This window comes from Netta rufina, assembly GCF_964035555.1.
Source record: "Netta rufina genome assembly, chromosome: 5".
NCBI classification, from domain to species: domain Eukaryota; kingdom Metazoa; phylum Chordata; class Aves; order Anseriformes; family Anatidae; genus Netta; species Netta rufina.
Window position 1 is genome coordinate 16,398,444 of NC_140128.1, and position 19,192 is coordinate 16,417,635.

At 37.6% G+C, this 19,192-nt stretch overlaps 1 protein-coding gene across 1 annotated transcript in view; it reads right to left on the bottom strand.

The window, feature by feature from the left end:
- Positions 1-19,192, bottom strand: part of CD44 (CD44 molecule (IN blood group)) — a 62,839-nt gene that overhangs the window by 23,272 nt on the left and 20,375 nt on the right. Inside the window, exons 2-6 of the mRNA XM_084288422.1 lie at positions 15,726-15,891; positions 12,679-12,815; positions 11,021-11,092; positions 10,504-10,743; positions 9,225-9,320 (exon numbers count right to left, since the gene is read on the bottom strand). Coding sequence (XP_084144548.1) covers positions 9,225-9,320; positions 10,504-10,743; positions 11,021-11,092; positions 12,679-12,815; positions 15,726-15,891 — 711 coding nt within the window. The remainder of the gene's footprint in view (positions 1-9,224; positions 9,321-10,503; positions 10,744-11,020; positions 11,093-12,678; positions 12,816-15,725; positions 15,892-19,192) is intronic.

Consider the following 19,192-nt stretch of genomic DNA (forward strand, 5'->3'; position numbering starts at 1 on the left):
CACAGGAGAGATCCATCACCATGCCTTGGCCCTGCTGAAGCCACCCCACCAAGGCTGTTAGCTATATTGCAGTGCCCTATGGAGGGTCATTGCAGAAAATGACTCCTATCTCATTCTTGTGTCTTCTCTCTGGGATTTGACCACCACCACTCATTTGAAAATGGATTCCACCTAGTTTGGGAGGTAGTTTTCTCCAGGTGAACATGATGGGGCCCCGGAGCTGTTAGGACATGGGTCATTGAACAAGGAACTTGTTATTTCTTGAGAGGCACATTTCCTTCATCAAAGTCGAGTCCACCAGCACCAGCACCCTGAACATGCTCATGCCACTGAGATGGATGTGAGTGGAAAGGGAATGTATGAACCTGTGGTATCATTACATTCCTAAGACACTTAGCCAGATGAAAGAACTAGTGGCAGTCCCAGGACAGAACACAGTCCCTTGAGAGGAGTCATCGCAAAGCCCTATGGATCTGTTCTTGCTGTTCTACGAGGTTAATGAGTTCCTCACAGGCTGTGCCAGCAAGAGAGAACAGATAGGCCGAGGTAACTTCCAGCACACGGAACATCCACCAAGACTTGACACAAAATCAGGCACAAAAAGTGATAGAAGCATCCATGACAGGTAGAAAGGATACCCAGAAACAAGCACACCCATTAGTTTTGCCTTTGCTTCCTCTGACAACCCTGTGAAGCCAACGCTGCCAGAGACCTGGGCTCAAAAGAATGTCCATTCTGCTTGAAAGACACATGCACTCCTCGTAGCCAGCTGGAATCAGTAAGATGTACACCAGAAACACTTCTGAGGAAGGCATCAGCACATTGCAGAGACACAGCTTTACCTCTGTTATGTTACCCCTGCACAACTTTTTCTCAGAACATAGCATTTCAAATAGTATTGACCCATAGCTTGTGACAGACATTTAAGGATGGAAATAGATTTTCCCCTAGAGAAATTACAGGGCTTACACTCTTTTCCTTCGCTGTGCAAGGCAGGCCAAATAGGTATATGCATGCAAACATAACTACTTGAGCATCATGTGTAGAGGCTGGAATTTCCCTCCAAAAAGGAATTTTTCCTCGGGACACAAAGACCCACACAGGAAGCCCAGAAATCCAATGTATGTGAAAACAAGATATAAATTCCAGCAGTACTGGAAGAAGTTCCTTCTAAGGATTGGAACCTCACAAGTTCAAAAATCAGCTTTTCCTGTGGCACAGGAAAGATCTCTGAAACAAGAGCCAATCAGAAGAGCAGCTACTCCTTTACACGATACTCGTTTGGTGAAAGAAGAGGATCATTGGGTAGAAAAGGGAAAAAAAATAAGAAAAAGCAAACTCTCAAAGCCAAAAACCCAAAACCCCAAACCCAAAATCAAGACATCCAAAGAGAAGGGAAGTTCCTTACTAGTACTTGGAGCATACTCTTTCTTGGCCACACTTATATCCCATCCTGGAAACACCGTAGGGTAAGTCGTCTCCTCTGAAGAGTCTTCGTCATCCGAACCGTTGCCGCTTGAGGTCACATCTGCTGTGGTGATGTTAAATCTGCCATGAAGCCCTAACCCGCAAGGCCTTCTGCTGGCAGCAGTTATGCTTTGCTGTCTCCCCTGCATGCAGCCCTCCGCCACTGTGGAGGCTGAACAGCACCGTGCTTACCACGGACTGTATCTCCTACTCGTTCTTCCTCCCACAGGAGAGATCCATCACCATGCCTTGGCCCTGCTGAAGCCACCCCACCAAGGCTGTTATCTACACTGCAGTGCCCTATGGAGGGTCACAGCACTAACTGATCCCTTACATGTCTTATCAAAGTTAAGGACTAACAATTTTGGTAATTTTAGTAAATTTTAATCAAGAGAGATCTGGGATCATATGAATGATATCTTTTTAGAATTAAATTAATGCTTCATACTTTTTTTTTACACAGCTTTCATTGCTTAATAAAAACAGTAAGTCAATAGAAATTAAAACATTTCCCATTGAGTCTATTTTTTGGTATAACCAGAGATATCTTTTATTGTCTCTTCCTTTTTTTCACAGGCATTTCCCACTTTTATAAGCACTGTTCTAATAACACTGTAAGTAGTTTATGAAATAGTATGTCATTCATTTTCTATTCAGTAAAGCATATTCTTTCCATTCTATATCAACAAATATATATATATTTTCAACTCTGCCATTGGTTGAAACTACCTAACTGATCTTCAAAATTCAACTCTTTTCCTTTCCAGAGGTGTACTACCTACTCAGTATATTTGCTAGCCTCAGGTGAAACAGTGTCCTCTGCCACTACCAAAAGTACAGACTCAGAAAGAGACCAATATGTAGGTTTTCACTCCTCAAACACATAATACAGAAAACCAGAAACATGTACAGTTGATTGAAAACCCCCTCCATTTAATGCTTCGCCAGCTTTCTGCCTTGGAACTATGGTTATTCAGCCCTTAAACAAAGCACCCTCTTAGCATAATGCTCTTTACCCCTTGTTGTCTGGGTGGGTTCTTGTGTCTTCTCTCTGGGATTTGACCACCACCACTCGTTTGAAAATGGATTCCACCAGGTTTGGGTGGTAGTTTTCTCCAGGTGAACATGATGAGGCCCCGGAGCTGTTAGGACATGGGTCATTGAACAAGGAACTTGTTATTTCTCGAGAGGCACATTTCCTTCATCAAAGTCGAGTCCACCAGCACCAGCACCCTGAACATGCTCATGCCACTGAGATGGATGTGAGTGGAAAGGGAATGTATGAACCTGTGGTATCATTACATTCCTAAGACACTTAGCCAGATGAAAGAACTAGTGGCAGTCCCAGGACAGAACACAGTCCCTTGAGAGGAGTCATCGCAAAGCCCCATGGATCTGTTCTTGCTGTTCTACGAGGTTAATGAGTTCCTCACAGGCTGTGCCAGCAAGAGAGAACAGATAGGCCGAGGTAACTTCCAGCACACGGAACATCCACCAAGACTTGACACAAAATCAGGCACAAAAAGTGATAGAAGCATCCATGACAGGTAGAAAGGATACCCAGAAACAAGCACACCCATTAGTTTTGCCTTTGCTTCCTCTGACAACCCTGTGAAGCCAACGCTGCCAGAGACCTGGGCTCAAAAGAATGTCCATTCTGCTTGAAAGACACATGCACTCCTCGTAGCCAGCTGGAATCAGTAAGATGTACACCAGAAACACTTCTGAGGAAGGCATCAGCACATTGCAGAGACACAGCTTTACCTCTGTTATGTTACCCCTGCACAACTTTTTCTCAGAACATAGCATTTCAAATAGTATTGACCCATAGCTTGTGACAGACATTTAAGGATGGAAATAGATTTTCCCCTAGAGAAATTACAGGGCTTACACTCTTTTCCTTCGCTGTGCAAGGCAGGCCAAATAGGTATATGCATGCAAACATAACTACTTGAGCATCATGTGTAGAGGCTGGAATTTCCCTCCAAAAAGGAATTTTTCCTCGGGACACAAAGACCCACACAGGAAGCCCAGAAATCCAATGTATGTGAAAACAAGATATAAATTCCAGCAGTACTGGAAGAAGTTAAGGGGAAATTTAGGCTTGACATCAGGAGGGGGTTCTTCACAGAGAGGGTGGTTGCACACTGTAACAGGCTCCCCAGGGAAGCGGTCACTGCACCGGGCCTGTCTGAATTTAAGAAGAGATTGGACTGTGCACTTAGTCACATGGTCTGAACTTTTGGGTAGACCTGTGCGGTGTCAAGAGTTGGACTTGATGATCCTTAAAGGTCCCTTCCAACTCAGGATATTCTATGATTCTATGATTCTATAAGTTCCTTCTAAGGATTGGAACCTCACAAGTTCAAGAATCAGCTTTTCCTGTGGCACAGGAAAGATCTCTGAAACAAGAGCCAATCAGAAGAGCAGCTACCCCTTTACACAATACTCGTTTGGTGAAGGAAGAGGATCATTGGGTAGAAAAGGGAAAAAAAATAAGAAAAAGCAAACTCTCAAAGCCAAAAACCCAAAACCCCAAACCCAAAATCAAGACATCCAAAGAGAAGGGAAGTTCCTTACTAGTACTTGGAGCATACTCTTTCTTGGCCACACTTATATCCCATCCTGGAAACACCGTAGGGTAAGTCGTCTCCTCTGAAGAGTCTTCGTCATCCGAACCGTTGCCGCTTGAGGTCACATCTGCTGTGGTGATGTTAAATCTGCCATGAAGCCCTAACCCGCAAGGCCTTCTGCTGGCAGCAGTTATGCTTTGCTGTCTCCCCTGCATGCAGCCCTCCGCCACTGTGGAGGCTGAACAGCACCGTGCTTGCCACGGACTGTATCTCCTACTCGTTCTTCCTCCCACAGGAGAGATCCATCACCCTGCCTTGGCCCTGCTGAAGCCACCCCACCAAGGCTGTTATCTACACTGCAGTGCCCTGTGTAAGCAATGAAGTAACTGAGCTCTGGCTCATTGTACCCGAGTAAACATGGGGTACTGACTGGAAAATATTCTCTTCCTTTCTCTCATAAGTCTTCCTCATTGAAACAATCTGCATCTAAAGTATTTTCAAAAATTAAAAGTGAAAGACTTGAGTACATCGTTTACTAAATGGCTCACGCATTCACCCCTCTGAGATATGCAACTCATGACTGATCGGAACAAGTGCTCTGTTGCTACCATACCTACAGTCAACCAGGCAGAGCCCTGTACTTCACTTTTCTCTCTCCAACACATTGCAATAAAAAGCAGAATAGAACTTCCAATTGAAAACCCCCTCCATTTAATGCTTCGCCAGCTTTCTGCCTTAGAACTATGGTTATTCAGCCCTTAAACAAAGCACTCTCTTAGTATGATGCTCTTTACCCCTTGTTGTCTGGGTGGGTTCTTGTGTCTTCTCTCTGGGATTTGACCACCACCACTCATTTGAAAATGGATTCCACCAGGTTTGGGTGGTAGTTTTCTCCAGGTGAACATGATGAGGCTCCGGAGCTGTTAGGATATGGTTCATTGAACCAAGAATTTGTTATTTCTTGAGAGGCATATTTCCTCCATCAAAGTCCACCAGCACCAGCACCTTGAACATGCTCATGCCACTGAGATGGATGTGAGTGGAAAGGGAATGTATGAACCTGTGGTATCATTACATTCCTACAGTAGTAAATATATATATATATATATATATATATATTAGCGTAAGAGAAGATTGAATCATTCTACTAAAGTATAAGATTATGTAACTAGCTCTGATAGTCCAGCAAAGTCAATGAATTCTGCATAGGTTTAATAGCTGCAACAGGTCAAAATATGCACTGTATGTGATATATGTCCTAATATTTTGACAAAATGCATACAGAGCTAATGAGGTCATGCACACCAAGAATGAAATCTCTCAAGCAAGCCAGCTGATAACTTAACCTTTCTCCCTCCTAATAACATTATTCAGCAATAAACGGAAAGAGAAAGCTTACAATATGAGCTGTGTTTTAAGTCATACACATATTGAATGAAAAAAAAAGCAAAATCTTCTTCAAAATACTACCCTATTTTTTTTTTTATTTCTATTTTTTTTATTATTTCTATTCTACACCAAGCCATCAAACCTCCTTTACCAAAGAAGGCATTCCCACAGAAATGAGGCAATTTTTAGATACAAAATTCAAACTCTGAATACAGGTGCAGATGGGAGCAGAAGGAGAGGATGGTTTGCTTGTTTTTCAGAATCAGAGACTTGGACATTCAAAATCTGATCTCTGAGCAACAGAACATCAAGAAATAAATAAATAATGGTCTCAGATTTGGGGCACAAAAATGATCAAAATGATAATATCAAAAAATTGTTAACAAGAAAATAACTGAAGAGCAGAGCTGCAGGACTCTGGTACCTCTTAAACTTCAGATTATACTGAGGAATTAACACATGATTTTATAGAGAAAAGAGTGTCTGATATCATTCTTTAAGATGTCTTCCATTTCTTACTGGTGAACATGATAGACTGAGAATCTTCTGTCTTTAGCACATCTCAAGGGATGAATCCACTGTTTATTTCAGGAAGAAAAGCTGCTATTAAAATGTGTCAGGGGAGATTGTATACTGAAATTATGTCACAGATGTCAAACGAATAAATATTTATTAGCAATCATCTGACTCCTATCTGTTATTATTTCTAGAAACATCCAAATTCACATTCTTGAACTAGAGGGACTAGATATTTTTGTTGTTGTTCTGGCATCCATTCTTATGGATGAACCAAAGTTGAGTGTGTTTTTAGAGAACATTCAATAGAAGCATCACTATTATTTATCTCTACATCTATTAAACTTTGCCTTGAATTGTCATCTGACTTCTTGTAATCACAGCAAAATTCTCACCTCTACCTGCTCTCCATAGCAAGCATTAGGAACATAGTTACTTGAATATGTATATGCTTGAATATGGCTACATGGCTTCCTTCCATATATAAAATACTAATGCAGATGCTTTCCTATCAAATCAGCCAAAGTATCGACATAAGATTTTTTTTTTCTTCCCAATAATGACATTTTTTAGAGAATGCTCCAAACCAAATAAAAAAAAAATCCACTACAGCATGGGAGTGTCTACTGTAGATGGATGAACAAAAGCAGCCGCAGTTATTGTTTGAGTAACTAGCTCTGATAACTCAGGGAAGTAACTCATATCAGCTACAGAATTTTATGATATCTGATCCATGGCACATCTGGAGATGAATCATAACTTGTTAGCAACAAATAGAAGATTGTTTCAGTTTAGAGATAAAGAACGTCAGTGGCAAAGTGCTTGCAGTGTATTAATCTGGACTGTGAACTTGATGGAGAACATTGCCAATAATGCTCAGTCAGAACAATAATGAAATGGTAATGTGAAAAACAAGGAGATGTAACAATTGCTTACTTCAGGCCCATAGCAATGACTTATTTTGATCAAAGTAGGCATCTTTTCACCAGACTTTAAGTTTACAAACAAGGTGTAGTATAGATGGATAGCCACTGGTTTTGTGTCTAACATTCATACACTATAGAGTTAGACAGGTAAACTTTTACCTATCTATCTGAAGATATATGCCTAGTGGGATGAAGTTTTTTTACTTGCTTCTTAATTTTCTACTTTCTTGCCAGTGGGGTTTTTCTCCAGGATATTAAGTTCCTGCCAAGATATTCCAATGAGCCTGCAATGTTGCACAACGTAAATACTAGACACTGGGGCATGACTTTAATTTCTCTTTTTGTTTGTTCTTCTTGTAACTTTCTCCTATGATATAGAGTATTTTATGACTTCTCTTGGAGATAGGTAGCATATATTTAACTTGTGAAAAAAGTGCTAAATTACTCATTCGCTTATTGTACAGTAACATTAAACAAAATGAATCTGTTTGGTTTTAAAGTGATGTTGCTAAGCAATAGCTGAAGCTATCAGAAAATCTCAGGTGCAGTATTTTCATACCCTCCCCCTCCCCCTTTTTTTTTTTCACTAGAAAATCAATCTGCCAGCCCCAATAAACAATCATGCCAATGCTATCACTTCTGTAATATAGATATATCAGCATTGATAGTTTTATTACATATCTCTGTACTTAATTCAATCTTTTTAAATGTTAAACACCTCTAGTTTTTCTTTAGAATACCATGCCCATGATAGGGAACTGTTAGCAGCAGGTAGGGACATAAATGTTTAGAATCAATATATTTGATAAATCAAGTAGTAAAAGCAAAACCAAATACTTTCCTAGAATGCTGCCTAGAAACAATGCACAGTCTTTTGCAGTGGGTGAATAAACATCTGTACAGGCAAGCATTAAGTCACACAAGCATACAAAGGCGAATAAATGTGAAATCACCATTAGTGTCAATGAGACAAACTCCCCACTGTTACCAGATGGGATTTTTTTCCCCTTTCAGGCAATACTCTGAAGCAAAAACTCACACTAGAAACAAAACTTAGAAAATTGTCTACTTGCTTTCAAAGTTTGGGGAAAAATCATGCTGATACATATATGTCTTTTTTTTTTTTCCATTTATATTTAGAGGTGTTATTAAACTTCTCATATTCTGTGATGAGATGTTTTGTTGAATGATTTTTGTATTTTAGTAAAGCTTTTGCTAACTGCAATACATAATACATAATAATTCTTACACTATGCTGTGATTTTTAAATACAGTAACTAGGACACTGACCCTCCAAGTTGCATAGACCATTTGACTACCTGTCAACACCCCAAAAAAAAACAAGCAAACTCATCACTATCACGTGCTTCTCTGGTGGGAAAAAAAATGTTGGCAGGAAGAAACTTTCATTTCTATTGTTTTTGACTACAACCTTCCAACAACCTTCCATCATGCCTCTATAGATCTTCTCTGTGAAATTCAAATGTTCTTCTATGTCCTTTTTTTTTTTTTTTTTTTTTTTTTTTCTCCCTGTTTTGGCTGGTTGCAAAGATCTATATTACTTCAAACTCAAGACATCGAGCAAATACATGTACAGTTCCATTTTAAGAAAAAATAAGATTACTTCAAAAGGTTTTTGTTTGCTGTAGCTGCTGTGCACCACATATTCAATAAAAGCATCACATCAGTTTTTCCCACTCAGCCCAGAAATTGACTAATGTTCTTCTGAGCCTTCAAAGCCTGCAGAGACATCACAGGCTCAAAATTGTTCTTGTGCACCTTGCCACCACCAAGAACAAAATTAATTTTAGCATTACACAAGTGGGTTAGCAACTGGACCTACCACTTATAGCACTGTTTAGGTGAGTGAGGCCATGGTTTTGACATGGATTATCCACTTTCACAACCATAAGAATATTAGAATCACAGATGTACTTTTACCACAAATTGATGACAATGTCCTTTTCTAACTCTGAGGTAGGAACAATGTGACTTTGAGTGATAATTTGTTACACTGATTTGTGGTACCTCATAAATATGTGTAATAAAAAGGCAGTGGGAAACACAGAATAAGCCAAACAGCAGTCTTTCAGAGTGCATGTATAAACACTGAAGAAAAGAAAAAGCAAATGTTTTGGCTCCCTTTATCTCTTTAAATAAGCAAATAAATAACTTCACCAGAAAGTGAAATTTATTTCTAAATTAATCAGTCATTAAAGTAGTGTCTTTCAATGTCTTTCCAAAATTGGAGAAAATGTATATTTCACCACTTACCAGAAAGCCCTGCTGAAAGAAGAAAGCAGTTTTAACACAATCTATAACTGATGTAGTTATTATAATGCATAAATCTTACTAGTACTTCCACGATGCCATTCATCATCTTCTTTGGCGAAATCATCAAATCCTGTTACCGAAGAGATATCAGTTGATGTAGGAGAAATTTCATCATCTGTATAATGATGGATGAAAGATTACTATTTCATTATCTGCTCTGCAACTCATTGCTCACAACTATATCAATTATTCTATATTGCAAACTTCATTCCTTCTTTTATTAGCACAAGGGAGAAGAAAGATATAGAGGAGGTTCTTCACACAATTCAACCCCAAATATCTTTATTTACTAACACAGCAAGATTAACACCAAAATAGATTATTTCAAGAGGAGCATATATTATAGTGGTAATGAAACATCTGGCAATGATCTCTTCATGTTATTCAAGCTCTAACTGTACCTGTGTATCATCTGACGGTACAAGGAACCCAGAGCAAGAAGTGAAGTTAATTATACTCCCCTTTCTACTGAGCAATATTCAGAGTTTTAGTCCAAAAAACTAAACTCTGAATGTTAGCAGAGTTGGTAAGGATTGTCATGGCAAGCAATTGAACTACATGGCATACACCTGAGGGAATGAATCTGATCCTAATTGCTCAGGAATAGAATGTTAGTAATTATCTTTCATGATGTGAATTATATGGACAAAAAAGCATAAGGTGTTTCTCCTTTTTTATTATTTTTTATTTTTGCCTTTTTTCTCCTGCTATATTTCACTGTTAAATTATTGGTGATTTGAAAGAAAGTCAGAAGTCACACAGTAACACATCACTGCACTTAGAGGATGAACTCTGTTTCTATCCCTTAGGTTCAGTGGAGCTAGTCCTTCAGACCTCTGATAATTTCAGCTACACACAGAATATAAAAGATGAAATACAATAAAAATCACCTTCACAAGAAAGCAAAATAGTGGCAAGGTACCCCAATTCACTGATTTGTCCCTGTGCTGAATGCCCTAGCAATGAGTATGGCATTTGTATTTGGTAAGGTTTCAGGAAATTAAAATTTGACTTTATCAACTAAAATAAGAAGGTATTAATAACATATAATTTGACAATTTTATCACTCTGTGCATTCTGTAATATACTGTAGTAGAAATTCAGAAAGCTTTATTTCTTTTTTTCTTTTTCCTCTTCCCCCTCCCCCTCACCCCAGAGACACACCTTTCTCCTTTCCCTTCCCAGTGATACAAACTAGAGACAGTGCTTCCTATTCCTACCTGATATCATTTACGTAGCTAGGTAATTCTTCACTTTGTTGTTTTAAAGAGGGTATAGTTGCAACCCACCATCCTTACCAGAATTTGTGACAGGAAACTCCTTTTCACCTCCTCCAGAAGAATGATCTGACAGATGTGAGACTGGAGTAACACTTCCATAATACGAGGGACTGGATCTTCTGATGGAGGTATCCACTGGAGTTGTGTCATGTGATGATCCACTACCTACATTTTCATCATCCGCACCTGAGGTTGAGGAGTCTCCACTATGACGTGTGCCATCTGCATTATAACGTGAGCCATCTTCATTGTCAATGACTATAGGAAAGAGAATATTAGGCAGTTGTTAATACCCAGGAGCTATATAGCTGTATTTCAATTATGATAGCTTAATTCCTAGAACCAAAAAAATACAGAGAAACAGTTGTGGATTAATATTAGTTTATTAATTAAAATTAATACAAATTTAAAGTTAAGTAATATTAATGCTTTTAATAATTAATATCATTAATATAATTAATATTTTAATCATTAGTATTAAATTAATCATCCTGAAAATAAAACAAATTGCAAGTCTTTCTAATCAATACAGTACCTATTTCACTCTGATTACTGAGAAAAGAAGTGTCTATTCTTTCAATTGGCTCACATGCTTTGTCCCTTGTTTCTGAAAAAGAAGGAAAAAGAGAAAATATTAATTTAAGAAAATTGGGAAAAAGTATAGTGTATACCAACATAATTTAGATTCAAAGATGTATCAAAATGAATTATCTAGAAAACTTCTCCAATACTCCTAAAAATCACTTTGTCCTTTTCTAAGCATTATGTTTTTAGCTAGAGTTGAAGATAATGACATTTGGTTTGATTCCTCATCTGGCAGTCCAGAAAACTTCCCGGAAAATTTCCACAACTATACATAATCACAGAAAGATATCTTGAAATCTGGACATTTAAAAACAACTTCCAAATTGAAGTTCATTCACTGATCTACCTATGTTCCTTCTGATCTTTCCCAGCTGGGGCACTACAGATTGCTTTCTCAGCTAACCATGACATTCCCTTTTTCCATACCCGTTCTAGAAAATAGTTGCAATCAATGTCCATGAAAATAGCCTTACTCTGCCATTTCAATACACACAGCCCTAACGTCATGGCAGCTCTAACCCTGTATAGCTAGAAGGACTGCATCCCTTCTATGGGGGTTCTGCACAGGCAGAGTGTGCCCTAGTCTGGTGAGCTCTGTTCACCCTGGTGGTCTTCTGTGCCAGGCTTGGGGCCACTGTGTGACCTCCTGCTTGTAGTGCCAGAAGGGGATAATACTTGGAAGTGTTTATAAAGCTCCAGAGGGATGGACACTAAAGAGCCACCCTGGATGGCACAGGCTGGTGATTCACCTAACACTATGCCAATGCAGAGATGGCTTTTAATGATATGACCACCAAGGACAAAATCTAAGAATGTCGCTGTCATTTAGATCATCACTGAGTTTTGCGTTGAGCTCTGTATGATCTGTCTGTTTACATTGGAAATGTTTACTGAAATTCAAGACACTTGAAGTTAATCCAGATTTTATCTTGAAATACTGTTTTCAGCATCTGCCACAAGATTATCTACATTTTCCTAATAATATGATCAAATATTTCCAACTGTTACAAAGTTCAGAATCTTCAGTCTGCTTCTTGGCTGCATCACCACCTAACTGCCTAATGTCTGAACATCATTTGCCAGAGCCATTGCATACACTGAAAATGAGAACCATGATCCTCACCAGCTCCTAGCTTTTCAGAATTTGTAGAAATTGTAAGGATTAAGGGGACATGGGAGGAACAAAGGAGGAGCCAGACAGAAAGTACTACAAAAGGCGTTGGTCAGCATGCTTGTCTGACCAAGCCCTATACCTTGTCACTGTAGCCTGCTGTACACTCTTATTAAATCCTTTAGTAGATTTTGGGATCTTTTAGATTCACCGTTGGGAGTTTCACTGCACTAAATAGTTGTAATGAGCTGTTGTGAAGCTATTAAGTTAGTCCCCAAGGCAGCAAATTGTTTAGTTGGAGAAACACTAATGACCAAATGGGTCAAATTCATTGCTGGTATTATAGATGCACTTCTGGAGGCTGGCAAAATGTATTTCTTCTCAGCTGAAGATCAGATGATATTTAATATAAAAGACCTCTTCTGAGTACCTTAGGAGTTACATATATTATTGTAATTTGATATATATCTAAAATACATCATAAAACATATACATACCTGTTGCATTGTAACAATACGCATCATAACGGCCTGTTGTATTTGCTGAAAGTTTATAAATTCCAGTATGATTTGCTGCACAAAGATGATAGGGATTGATTCGTGGGATAACAATATACCCCACTACAAAACCGTACCTGGGAAGTACAGAGGAAAACACACCACATTATATGCTATAGCAGACAACATAAATGCTCAAGATATCTGTAATATGAAGAAGTTACCAATAAGACATTTTCATCTGCTTTTAATTAAGGATCTCATTAGCTAGGATGATTGGTTCCAGAGCAAGGCATTGAAAGTGAGGGACTGGAAAGTTAAGTGAACTTTTTATTTGTTGGGAGGGTGTATCACCTGACACTAAAGACTGGCTGTTTGTTGTTGTTGTTGTTGTTGGTTGTTTGTTTTCCTTCACGGAGTCACATTTTGATTAATTTGAGCATAACATACTGATCAGTGCCATTTCACACATAAATATTTGGGGCTCAATTTTATAGAATCTGATTAAATTTAGAGAATGACACACTCTTCTTTCTATAAAGCAGATACCTTAGGAAAATATTCAGATACAAGTCATTCATCCACATATTCTTACTGTTTCTTTCAGTGGAACAATGTGGCTACTGTGTACAGAGCTCACACATTTCAGCAAAGACTGTGGTTAACAGAGCTTCATAAAGCACAATGCATTAGTACTATTTTGCAATCCTGCAACACCTGTTTAATTCCAATGTATTTAGCTGGGAGGGGTGATAGAGTAACAAAACTGGGATTTGGTTTGCTTTTTGTTTTACTTATTAAGACATACAATTATCGGAAGAAATATATTTCATAGCTTGGCAGTCCTTTTGAAGTTGGGAGCACCATTCCAGTTGCATGCCTAATGTGCAGATGCTTGCAGTTCTAAAATTCTATAGTAGGTTGAATTATAAACTACTTCACTTACACTTCCAACTGAGCTTGTGATGTTGACACTGTATAATCTATTAATCACCTTCTTCTCTTACGGTCTGTTGATTCACCTTACTCACTCACCATTCCACACGTATTTTGGCTATTATGTGCAGTTTATTTTTTCTCTCCAACTCAAGCTTGATAAGAGTCTAGTCATAATGACAAGGACTTCTAAAACAGGATCAGCAAATGAAAGTAAGAGGGTGGGCTGGCTGGCTGGAAGGGAGGGAGGGAAGAACCTACATGCCTTACATGTCCAAATCTGTCCTCTGCTAAGCTGTGAAGTAGAGAGAAATTCAATCATTAATGAAAAACTACAGCTCCCTGCTGCATTTTTTACATTTTACTCCTTTCTTCAATTAAGTTCACATTTTAACTTCAGGAAAGGCTTTCTACTTTGCAGAATATTTACAATGCCAGCACTAGAGATCCCTAACAATAGGCTTTAGTTGGGATTTGATGTTTTGTCTCTACACGTGGGGTAGTGATGGACATTTCAAAGTACTGAGTACGTGTGACAATGTTGAAGAATGAACTTGCCTACCACATTATCCAGGACTTTTCCCTCACAGTAAACAACTGTCTCTAGTCTGTATTTGGCAGTGTTTTAAACTACATTCCCACTTATGGTGGAAGACTCTTTAAACATATTCATCCTCAGGATTTTTCCATCCATTGTTCCCTGGTACTACAGTCCACATCTTTCTCCATAGTGCAGGACATAACCCTAGTGAAAATAAATGTGCCATATACCATTATTAATGGCAATGCATGACATTTATTCTTATATTTTCAAAGACCTGCAAGTATATCTCTTTGTGATAGTCAAACAAATTAATTGATATGGATAGTACTAATTTGAAGGAGCTTTATTTAAATCTTATGAATTTGTAAATCAAAAGGAAGGAACATTCATGCATCAGGAATTAAAAAAGTAAAACACTACTGACTAAACTGAAGTGAAATAGTTCACATGAAACAATAGCAACCAGTATTGACACTACAGCTACTTCTCAGGGACAAATTCAAGGATGTAAGTTAAAACCCACTTCAAATTTACAACTCCTGAATTCAGTCTTTCTTCTGCATTTGTTTAGGATGACTTGCATAGTAATGTATTACATATTTTGTACAGCAAAATCACTTGGTCTTCTACTCTGACCTATTTACAGACCTCAGGACTGTCCTGACTTGGTTACTAGATTGAACTAGATGGCATCCCTAGGAAAAAATATTGAATCTTGATGGTGTTTATGTTAGACAAAGAATCAATTACAACCTTTACAAGTTGTTTCAGCCAAAAATTATTATCTTTGACTAGTACTAGTGTTGTTATACTAGTGTTCACTTCATTTTTTGAGTCAAAAATTATCTATGATCAACTTCCAATCTCTAGGTGTATATTTTGCTAAACTGAGGAGTCCATATTATCCACATTTGTTTCCCTACAAATCATTAATTAGAGAGGGTATTTAAATCACTTGACATCGGTTTGTGTGTGTGTATGTGGGGTGGTTTGGGGGGTAGTTTTTGTCTCTCTACCAAAACTTATCTATACACAAATTACAAGAATGCACCACTAACACCATCACCAGTTTTTCACTGCAAGTCAGCAGTTCACTCCCCACACTACTGATTTGATGTTTTTTAGTGTTGCTTGACAAGACAGAGTTTCCTATACCGCATATACGATCTGCAGTTTTTGACCCTACATCAGGTCATTAAAAATCATAAATATATTGCATGTACTAGTCAGTGGTACAGTATGATCTGAACACCATCCTTATTAATTTATTATAATCTCAATCTTTAGTTATCTTTAGATTTTATCTGTAGAAAGTTATGATTTCTTCAAGATGGCAAAAACAATATGCAGTCAAGGACTTATTACAGGACCCAGGGCAAGCACACACATTCACAAAGATGTTTTGCTTGTTACATAATATAACTTACTTCAGGACTGATATGGACATGTAATTAGCAACTAGAATGAAATTAACTGTAGTTATTACACTGGATAGATGGATGGATAAATGGATGGATGGACGGATAAACAAACAGACACGATACATTATTTTTCATAGTTTCTTTACCTGCAAGTTTCAAATCCAAGTTCATGAGCTTTTTCCAACTGTTCTAGTGTTGACAAGGTACTATTGAGAGCTCTGCAAAGGTCAGCTGCTTCAGTTCGTGTGAGACTGTAGCGACCATTTTTCTCCACATGAAAAACTCCTCTATATCTGCAACTTACATTGAATTCTGTTATTGAAAGAAAAAAATAAATAAATTACTAATTGTTGAAGTTGCTGCTTCACTGAAGACCTGAAAATGATTTATTTTCAAGTACATGTATAGTGCTTTCAGTGCAAACCAGTAACAAGCAGCAGCTAGTAATTCATTCAGAAAGAGAGCTAGCACATTAATCACCTTCTCCATATTTCCCTCTTTGGGCTCAGACACATGACCAAAACAAAACAAGACAAAACCAAACCAAAACAAAAAAGGCAAGAAAAAAAGGATTACATGTTTTTTGAGGTAGCTTAAACTTTTACCTTATAATCAACTATAATTGTGCAGAAGATACAAATATGTTGTGAAAGTCTTTGAAGCCACATTACTGCAAAATTTACTTATATTAAAAAGAATTTTATAATATTTTGTTCAATACAGAATTATTTAAAGATGAAATGGTGGTATAGTCAGAGCCTTTATGATCACAAACATCCTTAATCCAGGATCATCCATTGTGATCCTTTCACAACAAATACTTTCAAATTAATATGTCAATCCACAATTTCAGAACTGGTTAAAGCTAGTCCTTATTATTAGCTAGACAAAAGAGAAAAGCTTGCACTGGTTTGGTACTACTGGATCTGCCTGATATGAAACCTAGGTGAGCTGCACACATATTCTAAACTAGAACATCATGCTATCAAATACCCCCTGAAAGACAAATTTCAAACTCTTTCTATTCAGTCAGCATATAGAGAACCTTTGAGTACTCATCATCTGGATGAACTTTTTGCTCCCTGATCTTCAGTTTTGACAGTATTTCCCTCCATTTTGAAAGGCTTTCTTTTGATGCACTTGGAACTCACTCTTGCATGCAAACATATTACTATCATACATATACAAACATATTACTATCAACCTGTCACAATTTCAATATGTACCGCAGCATCTTTAATAATAAAAGATGTCTTGGATGGATTTTAATTAAATAATACTTTACAAGTTTGCACATGGAAGCAAGTGTATAATGCTGAACATTATGAGGATAAATATAATGGATAAAATAAAATAAAATAAAATAAAATAAAATAAAATAAAATAAAATAAAATAAAATATAAAATAAAATAAAATAAAATAAAATAAAATAAAATAAAATAAAATAAAATAAAATAAAATAAAATAAAATAAAATAAAATAAAATAAAATAAAATGTAGGTGCCATAGTTACATTTTACAATTTGTTTCCTGGCCTTCACCCTGGGAACCCTGAGCAAGCTGCTGTACATGCAAAGCATGTGGGAGGGGAGCATTTCATTCAATTCACTACAGGCACTGAATGAAAGGCATAAGGTCTAGAGGCTATGAGGTGATCGCAATCCGTTCATCTCTATGTTGGAAAGATGCCACCTACACAGTGCAACAAGTAAAGTGGGAATGACTGTATAATCTGAGCAAAGTCTGCCTGAGTAAAATGAGAGACGATATAAACATCTGTTTATTGTCTTTTTTTTTTTTTTTAAAAAAAAAAAGGAACAGCTAAGAAAGAGTTAATAATAATAATGTGGGATAGAAACTGGGGAAAGAACAGGATGCTTCAAAGCAATGTGAACTTTACTCCTGCCCCACCTTTCCCTCAAGAGAAAAGCGTGGTAGCAACTCCTGACTAGAACAACTGCAAAGCATGCTTGATAGGAGCAGCCTGTTATTTGTAGTGAAGAGAGGAGCATGACTCATTTTTATCTTAATCTTAATGGGAACTCCACGTGCAAGAAAGGGAAAATAGACCAGTCTTCAAATATTTAAAGGAGGTGTCTGTCTCTTCTATTTCAAATAAAAGATGCCATATAATAACTACTTTCCTAAAACACCCAAAATGCAATTCATGCAAATTTGCATTGACACATTCTATGTGAATAACAAGCAACTTTCCTAACATCATTTTTGCTTGATGGTCTATTTTCTTCTATAGAAAAGATGTGAAAGCAAATGATAATAATCAAGGTGTGCACTCTTCCTTCAATTGCTTTTGTTCACTGGCAAACTGAGGTTATTCTATCTACGGTGTATCTACTCAGTGCTCCTGTATATTCACCACAGTTGTAAACTGCAAGGAATGTTCCTTTCCACAGGTAACAGGAAGCAATCAAGGAGATGAAACAGCAGATTAGATCCAGACTGCACAGCATATCAGAAGAGAAGACCATTATTCACAAGACAAGTAGGAGTCCAATAGTATTGCTGACTACTCATCCAAAGGAACTAAAAAGCTGTGCATCAAATCTTAAGGGCCTTTACTGTTACAATAGAATTAATCCTTATCATTAGTCGGACGGTATTTCCACAAAAATGTATTTCCACATTTCAGTGTCAACAATACTAGTCAGTCCTACTTCATTCCCATGCAATTATTTAAGCTGACAAAAAAATTTCATGTGAACAAAATTGATATACATTGCATAGTTGCTTAACATCTTGTTGATTACAGTTCTTAATAGTTTTTTTGTTTGTTTGTTTGTTTGTTTTTTAATCATGTTATCCCAAAATACCAAGAGGACACAATTTTTAATTTTATACAATTTATGCAAGACTAACATATTTTCTCAAAATGTCTTTATTTTGACACAGCTATTTTCTTCCAGGGAGAAATAGAACCATAAAATCGTAGAATGGTTTGGGTTGCAAGGAACCTTAAAGATCATCTAGTTCCACCCCGCCCTGCCATGGGCAGAGACACCTTCCATTAGACCTGGTTGCTAAAAGTCCCATCCAACCTGGCCTTGAGCACCTCCAAGGATGGGGAATCCACAGCTTCTCTGGACAACCTGTGCCAGTGCCTCACCACACTCTCAGTAATTAATTTATTCATTATATCTAAGCTAAATCTATCCTCTTAAAATCAATATTCCTTATCCTATCACTACACACCCCGATAAAGAGACCCTCTCCAGCTTTCTTGTAGACCCACTTTAGGTACTGGAAGACCAGTATAAGGTCTCCTTGGAGTCTTCTCTACATATAAAAGTAGTTTTATTAAAATTTCACGGATGACAGCCTTGTCATAGAAGGCTTTGAAGGCAACAATGAGGGGCCAGTACAGAAGGCAGAGGAGGCTAACAAATATGTATTTTTTCCTCCAGAGAACTTCATATCTTGCAACAAGTCTGAATTTCACAGTCAGAAGAGAAGCCAGTGAATTAACATAGAGTGATAGCATCAGCAAGTTCCCACAGATAAATTAAGAAGGAGTGACAATGTTTCTGCAATTACTGGACTCGGACACACACAGCACTGGACCTGAGGATAGCTGATGGACTAGAGACCTTCTGC